We start from the raw sequence: 9,159 nt of genomic DNA, 5'->3' as shown, positions 1-9,159 counted from the left end.
CTCGCTTTACGTTACATGACGCTGCTGTCGTAGTTGTTTTAGGTACTCTGGAAATACTTTTTGCTTAACTTATGAACAATATCTATCCTTCTAAAGAATTACTCAGAGCACGCTATAAATTTTAAGACAATTTATGCCCCCTTTGTGAAAATGAAGTGGAGTCGACAAACCATGTTTTCTTCTCATGCCAAACTGTGAAAACCTTCTGGACTGATATCCATGAATGGTTAAAAGTAAAAATGAAATCAGTTCAAGATTCAAAGGTTTTTATTGTCAATTTTCACTGTATATACGAGACATACAGGAAAAACGAGATGCTGTTTCTCACTTCCAGCTTTTAAATATCTAAAATTTAAATATAAAATGCAATAAAATATAATAAAATACAGTTTTATAAAAACAGCCTATGTACACAGTGCATGTAGTGCAATTCCAATTTCATTTTCAATAAATTACATAACTTTTGGTTTGATATTAAACAATAAAAGTGATGAAGTCGGCTGTAACATACAAAAGAGGATTAGGGCCACCAGAGAAATAAATAAATAAATAAATAAAGGTCAACTTTTTCTTTTTTTTCTTTCCATATCTTTTTATTACATTTTTGCAGACGGTACAAAATGATGTCACACAAGAGTAAGATTAAACAGAGTATCTGCATAGAGTAGAACAAAAATACTTTTTAAAAAATTATTATTATTAATCTGAGAAAAAGTCAGGATTCTGAGATTAAAGTCAGTATCCTGAAAGTATCCTCAGAATTCTGACTTTTTTCTTATAATAATAATAATAATTTAAAAAAAGAATTGAACTTGACTTTTTATCCATTGGCCCTAATCCTTCTCCTCAGTAACATAATCCTGTGCCTCTCAAAATTCTTTATTCATAAAAATAGGACTATTAAATCTCCCCCCACATTTATTGTTTTTCTAAATAAACTCCAAATATACCTAAAATCATTGAGAATAATGAAAGGACCAAGAGCACTTAAAATATACGACTCCCTAAAAGAATTATTCCCTCTCCTTACTCAACTTATTTTATTATTCATTTTCTATGTATGTATAATCTTCTTGTTTACCTTAAATTACCAACGGCAGCTGTATTGTTTCTGTCCTTACTGATTGTTTATGTATGATGCTCCTTCTGAATGTACCCATTGTTTGTTAGGTACATCTCTTTTTACAGTCTATGGTACATCTATAATAAAGTTGAAAAATAAAAAAAATACTTTTTGCTTTGTGGAGTTTACAGATTCGTTGATTTGAGGTAAATAAAGTACAAATTGTGTTTTCTTTAAAACGAACATTAAAGAAAACACGACGTCCGCAGTTAAAGCGGAACCATTAACGTGTAAAAAGGAGTCGGTGGGATTTAATGGGAAACACCGGAAACACTGATTGGAATTTTGAAGAGTGTGCATATCGACTTTTCACACCAGAACACGGTATTATCAGTATTTTATATTAAATATTAAACTATAATCTGGAAACAGAACCTTCACCAGTGCAGGTGACACAGAAACATCCAGAACCATGCTCATCAAAGTGAAGGTAAGACAAAACAAGTGTCACGATTAGACTAGCTTATTGTTTTTAATGCAGTTTTCATTGTGTCCAGTCTTTAAATGTACTTAAAATTAACCTTAAATTACTTCTATTGCTTCAGACACTCACAGGAAAAGAGATAGAGATTGACATAGAGCCTACAGATAAGGTACAATTATATATTCTTATTTCCTTGTTCTTGCTGCATGCTTGATGAGGTTATAATCCAATCTGATTTTTGAGTTTTAATCAATGTTTCATTTCCATCCAGGTGGAGCGGATTAAGGAAAGGGTGGAGGAGAAAGAGGGGATCCCTCCACAGCAGCAGAGGTTGATCTACAGTGGAAAACAGATGTAAGATTTAAAGCCCTTCTGTGTTTAGCCTGTAATGTCTCCAGCCTTGATACTCATGTGATTTATTGGATTTTTCTTATAGTTGTCACACCCAGTTGAAACAAAAAATAAACAAAAACAAAAACAACAATGGGTTTACAGTGCTAATAAATCCTGCATGAGAATTCTGGTGCTGTAAACATATATTTACTAGGGTTGCAAAGGGGTGGAACATGTCTTGAAAGTTTCCTGTAAATATCCATGGGAAGTTAAGCTGGGGAATTTTGGAAATATTCCAAATTAAAAACTTTCTATGGGAATTTATGGGAATTTATGGGAATTGAGGGTAATTTAATGGAAAGCTATCATATTCAAGCATAAATATGTTTTGTTATAAGCAGACATTCATCCAAAATAATACAATTTAAACAGATTTATTTGTAAGTAGAACTTTATAAAGTGTTAAATATTTTATTGAACAATCAATTCTTTCATTGAAGACCGAAATCATGAATGTTGAGTTAAATATTACTCATCCACCCGACCCAACCCATTCAAAAATTAAGAAAAATGCAATCCCAACAAAGTCCTATTCAAAATGTTAAATATAAAGAGCCCCTCTCCCTCCAAAAAAGTCCCATCCAAGCTTCTCAACCCTATCCTCTGCATTTTTGCTAAACCCTTTCAGGCAATGGGCTCTTCCTGGTTCTCATCAACATCCTCCATGTCCACTTCCTCAACATCCAACTCCGACTCTCCCTCTTCAGTGTCACTGTCCAGCCTTGTTGAGGATGGCTCTGCATAGATATTCAACTGTACTTGCATGAAATCTGGTTGTTTTAGTCAGGATGATGCTAAAATGTTTTCCCCCAACTATATTTAAGTTCCCTATTAAGAACCAACCTTCAATTTAGTAAATTCATGGTTTATTCCCGTTTATTCCCATGAAAAATTTCCAACTTTGAAAATTCCTGGAATTTTGCAACCCTTATATTTACATCATATGGCTCTTAAGCTGAATGCAGAGAAAGTCCCAGTTTTCCTCTTCCCCACAGTCCATCATAAATGAGCTGGGGCAGAGAAGTTTCTGTCATTGGTTTCCTGTTAGTATGACTAAGTTTTAACCTGCATTTGAAGATGCAGTGACAAACTGTGTTCTGGTTCTTGGAAGTGACCTTGAGCCCATGCAGTGATTTCCACTACAGAGTCATGTCTGTTTTCACAGCTATTCAGGATTGGTTTTCAGCCCTGTCCTTTTTGTACAAAGTGTTCTCCAGGTTCTCTGAATCTTTTAATGATATCGTGTACCGTAGTTGATGAAATCCTTAATTCTCTGCAATATTGCGCTGAGAGGGGTGCTGGTGGCCTAGCGGTCTAGGCGCCCCACATCCAGAGGCTACAGTCCTCGTCACATGGCTTGCCGGTTCGATTCCCAGCCGTGACCATTTCCTGCATGTCTTCCCCTGCTTTCTACTCCCCACATTCCCTGTCTCTCTTCGGCTGTCCTATCCAATAAAGGAAAAAAAGCCCCCCAAAATATAACTTAAAAAAAAAAGCACTGAAAACATGATTCTGGAACTGTTGAACTATTTGCTCACGCAGTCTCTTACAGAGTGGTGAACCTCTTCCCATCCCAAGAGACTTAGCCTCTCTTTTATATACCCAGTCATGTTACTAACCTGTTGCAAATCAACTTAATTAGTTAGATGTTCCTCCAGCTGTATTTTCCCCCCTGCAGTAGTAAACATTTTTATTGTTTATGATAAAAACAGTATGAATTTTGCTTTATAACACACCAGTTTGGACTTTCTAACGTTCTCCTTCCTTCATTCCTTTTGGCTTTATTCTCAGGAACGATGAAAAAACAGCATCAGACTATAAAATCCAGGGAGGCTCTGTTCTCCATCTGGTGCTTGCTCTGCGAGGAGGACAGACTCTTGCCTCTCCTAGAGGTCCATACTCCAAGCCAGCTTTGTAGCCATCGGTTGGAAACACGCCTTCGTCTTTACGATGCCTACAAGAAGCAGATGCACCAAAGACTCCTCAGAGCTGTGGAGTCACCTGGCAGCTTTGTAGGAAATACAGAGCCATTGGTGAAAAGAGTCGGCTCAGGTCCTGCTTGAGATAGCCACTTTCCTACAGTGTTGGCTTGAAACGTCCCCCCCTTTCAAATGCACCACTACCCTATAGAGACACTGTACGTATCAAAGCTTCCATGGCTTTCAGAGAGATTGACAACACAGAGCTCATTAGGCAGTTTCAAAAGAGTTCAGTACAGTGCTGAATCCATTTTTGAGCGAGCGCCTAGGTTATTCATGCTCCACTGATTATAAAACAGAGATAACTGATAACTCAAAGATGCTTCAAGGACTTCCATCCTTTGATTTCATTCGTTACCGTTAGTGTTTTAACTTTCTCTTCTTTATTTCAGTTTTATTTTAATCTTTACAATTTGCTCCAATTTATTTGTGTTATTAGCTGAGGCACCTTGGCTTGAAAATGTCTTTTTAACACATTAATCCGACATCTAAAAGTGTATTTGTTGGCAGAAAGTTAGATAACAAGATTGATATTACTCTCATATTTGTCTGTTAAAATGTAAGTGATACAGCCAGTGGTTAGCTTAGCTTAGCTTAGCTCAGCAAAGACTGGTGAGGAGGAACAGCCAGCTTCAGTGTATCCAGAGTTCTCTTATCAAGGATTTATATCTTCTTTGTTCATCTGTATGAAAACCAAAGTTTACATTATAATGAATGGCTCCATAGAGGATTATTTGCTGGGCTATGTTTTGGCCCATGGCCTGGATATAATTGGTCCCAGTAAAGGAGTAGCCCCCTGCATTATGCCCTATACAACATCAAATTATATTTCTATGTTTCCTTTAACACCAATGTAACAGATGACATGTTGGATTCTATTTGTTAGCTTTAGAGGTGGTATTTATCAAGCGTATTACCTTTTTCTACACCACAAGGCTGGCTGTTAGTCTGCCTTTATAAGGACTTTATGATAAACTAAGCAATCTAGTATGTGGATACCGATTGATAAGAGAGATAATTACCCAAAATGTCAAGTTATTCAAAAAAAAAAAGACATTGTTTCTTTTTTTTTTTGCCCATGTGAAACAGAAGTTAGATTCATATGTGCTTAACAAGAATAATGAGCATGTACGTCTGTTTGAAAATGTTGAAAAGATTTCTCACAAGTTTAATTTGTTTACAGTATTTTGTTTTTGTGCTTATCGTGAGTTGTCTCTAAAGTCTTGCAAATGTGATCATGTTCATGTTATGGAAAAAAAATAGTGCCAACAAAATGCTTTCTTGTACTAACAAGGTAACTATCTTGTGGTAACAAATTACTATCTTGTAGGATTTAGCTACTAACTTGTGCGCACAAGATAAGTATCATTTGGTGACAAATTACAATATTGTTTTAACAAGATAACTCTCTTGTGCTAAGAAATTACTACCTTGTGGGAATTAGCTATTATCTTGTGCTCACTAGATAACTATCTTGTGGTAACAAATTAATGTCTTTCTTTTTTTTTGAAGTTATATTTTTGGCCTTTTTGCCTTTTATTGTATAGGACAGCTGCAGAGAGACAGGAAATGTGGGGAGTAGAGAGTGGGGGAGGACATACAGGAGATGGTAGACCGGCCGGGAATTGAGCCGGCGACCCCTGCAACGAGGACTGTAGCCTCTGTATGTGGGGCGCTTAGACCGCTAGGCCACCAGCGCCCCGCAAATTAATATCTTGTTTCAACAGGATAACTATCTTGTAGGAATTAGCTACATACTTGTGCGCCCAAGGTAACTATAATTTGGTAACAAAGTACTATCTTTTTTTTAACAAGATAAGTATCTTGTGATAACAAATTACTACTTTGTGGGAATCAGTTATTATCTTGTGTGCACAAGATAACTATCTTGTAGGAATTAGCTACACACTTGTGTGCACAAGATAATTGTCTTGAGGTAACAAGTTGTAAGATAATTTTTGTACGACTTTTTAGACTAATGGGCTCTGTGTGTGTTACTGTTGAAAAACAAGAAATATGTCAGTCATGCCCCCCCCCCCATGAGTGTGAAGAGTTTACTTGCTGTGGATTAATGTGTCACTACAGTAAACTGAAGCTGAAAATTCCTCACTTTCTGTATTCCTCACTAAATGTGTGAATAATTTCAAAACAGTTGCACAAAAGAGACATGAAACATAATCCTCCTCTGTGTAATATTTATTCTCATCACACATCCACCAATATGTACATTAACTCTTTTTTTTTTGTACAAAAAAATGAACGACAGGTTGAGCAACATGTCAAGGCTTTCGTTTGATTGGCTGACTGTGAAAGGCAACTCAGATTAGAGACCAATGTGTACACACAAGAAATTACAGGTGACATCGTCGTCAGAGAATTGTAGTACGATTATGTGTCATTAGAAGAGAATTCATTCACAGTAGGTTATAGATAAACATGATGACAGAATACTTCATATTTCCAACACACTGAAGGCCAGTTTGGTCTGACTTAAAGCTAAAGGTGGAGGTTTCGAGTTTTTAAGGGAATCTCCAGCAGCTACAAAGCATGACAAATATAAAAACAATGCTTTTGCACTGTTGAACTTTACATTCCAGTAGTGAACCAACTAGAAACTCAGTGTTTTTGTCTTCTTAGTTTGCAGAAAATCAGTATATGAGGTGGGACATCTTCAGGCCTCATTTATGTATTCTGTTGAAACCGTAAAAAGAAGTAATATTCTTGAAATGATGCAGATGAATGACAATGGATTAAAAAGTTTAAGACAAGTAGCACTTTTTTAATACATACATAAATGAGGCCCTGAATTACAGTTCAAACATTAGTCAGTGGTTTTTATTAACTAAGAGACAATATACAGACTGTCATGACGTGTGTGTATATACACAATAACCGTACAGGCACAAAAACACAATCACTGTACTTTTAGACATCCAAGACACACCGTTCCCCTTTTAAGTCTGACAGGAGAATACTGGCCTAACTTCATGATGCTTTCTTGATAAATTTTCTTGGGGTAGCTTGTAAGATTGAATCTCCTGAGGAAAGAAATCTGTAAACGCGGCATACAGACTTTTAGCAACGAGGCAAAGTAGTCAGAAGAGTTGAGTTTTCATGGTCCAGAGGTTTTCGGCAGTGTGTAGGGAGAAGGCTGTGGGGGATGCCCTGAGACACTAAGAGATTATAGAAAGATGTGAGTACACAGTGTGAGTGCAGGAGTGTTGTTACTATAATATACAGCATATGTATTAACACAATATTTTAACCAGACAACACAGAATTAGTTCAATTGGGTGTTACATTTTTCCTTTCTGGTGCCTGCACTAAAATCTCTTCTTGTGAAATTTATGAATCAAAAAATAGCTTTTTTTTTTTAAATTGTAAGCTCTCGTTTCTACACCCTAAATAAAGAAAAAAGATTAAAACACAGCTAGATGGCAAGCTACAAAAATACTTCTGCAGGAAAACACGTTTTCAGACTGTTTGTCACACAAGCATTCACACGTGTCGGTATAGGGCTTTGCACTATTTTCAATGCAAATGTGGCGTCTGTCCCGTCCTTCTCTTTCTGTAGTCATCCTCATTCTTGCAGTTTAAACGGATTAAACATGTGTAGTGTCCATACAAGAATCCCAAACTTCGCAAAAACAAAGACTTTTTTTAGTTGCTTCCAGAATCATTAAAAAAAAGCTAAAAACATACGAGAGTGAAACGTCGCTCTTTGTAAGTCGAAGCAGAGCTGCAATAGAACCCAAATACAGAGAATATCCTAATTAAGGCAGTTCACAAGAACTGTGCACCATTCACTGATAAAAAGTACAGATCACACATCAGCCTCAGGAGTACACCTCCACGTTTGCAAGAGTAAAAAAAAAAAAAGGCCTGGATGTAAATGATGCTCAATAGAAAAAAAAGAATATCAACCAAACTATAATTAACATATTTAAGCTAACATTGAAACAAAGGCAAATGATACAATTATCACAATTACACATTTTTATAAAAAAAAAAAAAGGAACATCTCGGAATCACAGTCACCTTTAAAAACAAACAGAGTACTTAATGTACTTTTTAGACATGAAATGACTTGATCTGAATCTGATTTTCTGCCTCGACCAATCAAAATACAGCTTTGGTGTTGACTAGAAGTTTGACATTTTAAAGAGGACCAAAAAAAAAAGGTGTTTGCGTAGCCATCACAGTCCTTTGTTTAAAAAACAAACAAACAAACGATGCTCTTACAGTAGGAGTGTGAAGGGAGTGTGTGGAAAGAGAGATGATGATGATGATGATGATGTTGATGAAGAGTGTTCAAATATGCATGAGGATTTTGAAGGTGCTACCGTTTTTTTTTTATTGCACATTTGAATGACCTCAAAGACTTAAGGTCACATTACTCTAAACATCTCATTGTAAATATTTGGCACAGAAGTTGATTGATAAAAGGCTAAAAACCAAACAGACATCAAAGACAAAGCGTGGGCGCACGGGGTGTTGATCAGCAGATCCACTGTGATATGTTCGTGTGTGTGTGTGTGTTTTGAGTTTGTGCGTGCCCTCAGGTGCGTCTGCACATGTCTGTTAAAATTGGAGGGCGGGCGGGCGGGGAGAGATGACACACGCGTGTTCTAGCAGTCCGCTGATTTATGGTTTTCTTCGTCCTCCTTGGACAGAGGAGACCTGGCCTCTTTCATTTCCTCTCCTTCCTCCGAGCTTGCAACGCTTTTAGTCTCGGCTGGATAAACCACCACGCAGAACTTCTGACCCAGGTACGTCATTTTATCTGGAAGAAGGAAGAAAACATTTCATGACACTGGAAGTGGCAGGCTTTCAAAAACACAATACGTATGTTAAAGCTGCTGTTGGTAGGAATGGTGTCAAAAATGTTACTTTTTTTCTGCTGGGTTTGGAGTAAAGGTCATAATACCCATTAGTACTAATAGGTAAGTTGAGTAATTTGAGACTATTGCGAAATCTCTGCTTTTCCAATGCCTTTGTAATGCCTAAGCGATCTTATTATTCCCCTCGTTCCCGTTATGATGGACCAATCATAGCTAATCTCCAATCCTCTGTCCTGATTGGTTAAGGGGCGGCCCCTACTACGTCCTACGATGGGTTATGAGTCCAGCACTATCATGACTGCACACGCTGATCTGTGTTGGGGGGCTAAGAGGAAATCTGATTTGGAGGGATAGTGTTGACATTCAAAGTCCCTCTCTCTGAACAGATGTGTACTCTGT

The 9,159-nt window shown here is 37.0% G+C and overlaps 2 protein-coding genes across 2 annotated transcripts in view; one reads left to right on the top strand and one right to left on the bottom strand.

Moving 5' to 3' along the window:
- Positions 1-1,359: 1,359 nt before the first annotated feature.
- Positions 1,360-6,097, top strand: nedd8 (NEDD8 ubiquitin like modifier). Its single transcript, XM_034676383.1, has 4 exons — positions 1,360-1,553; positions 1,669-1,716; positions 1,819-1,901; positions 3,732-6,097. Exons 1-4 carry the CDS (start codon positions 1,536-1,538, stop codon positions 3,856-3,858), a joined length of 276 nt encoding a protein of 91 aa, XP_034532274.1. The 5' UTR covers positions 1,360-1,535; the 3' UTR covers positions 3,859-6,097.
- slc7a8a (solute carrier family 7 member 8a) overlaps positions 6,098-9,159 on the bottom strand; it is a 31,748-nt gene continuing 28,686 nt past the window's right edge. Inside the window, exon 11 of the mRNA XM_034676376.1 lies at positions 6,098-8,702. Within this exon, the coding sequence (XP_034532267.1) occupies positions 8,548-8,702 (155 nt within the window). The 3' untranslated portion in view covers positions 6,098-8,547. The remainder of the gene's footprint in view (positions 8,703-9,159) is intronic.

Source organism: Notolabrus celidotus, chromosome 23, assembly GCF_009762535.1.
Source record: "Notolabrus celidotus isolate fNotCel1 chromosome 23, fNotCel1.pri, whole genome shotgun sequence".
Lineage (NCBI taxonomy): Eukaryota > Metazoa > Chordata > Actinopteri > Labriformes > Labridae > Notolabrus > Notolabrus celidotus.
Note: the sequence above shows the minus strand (reverse complement) of the source record. Positions and strands in the feature narration are given on the sequence as shown.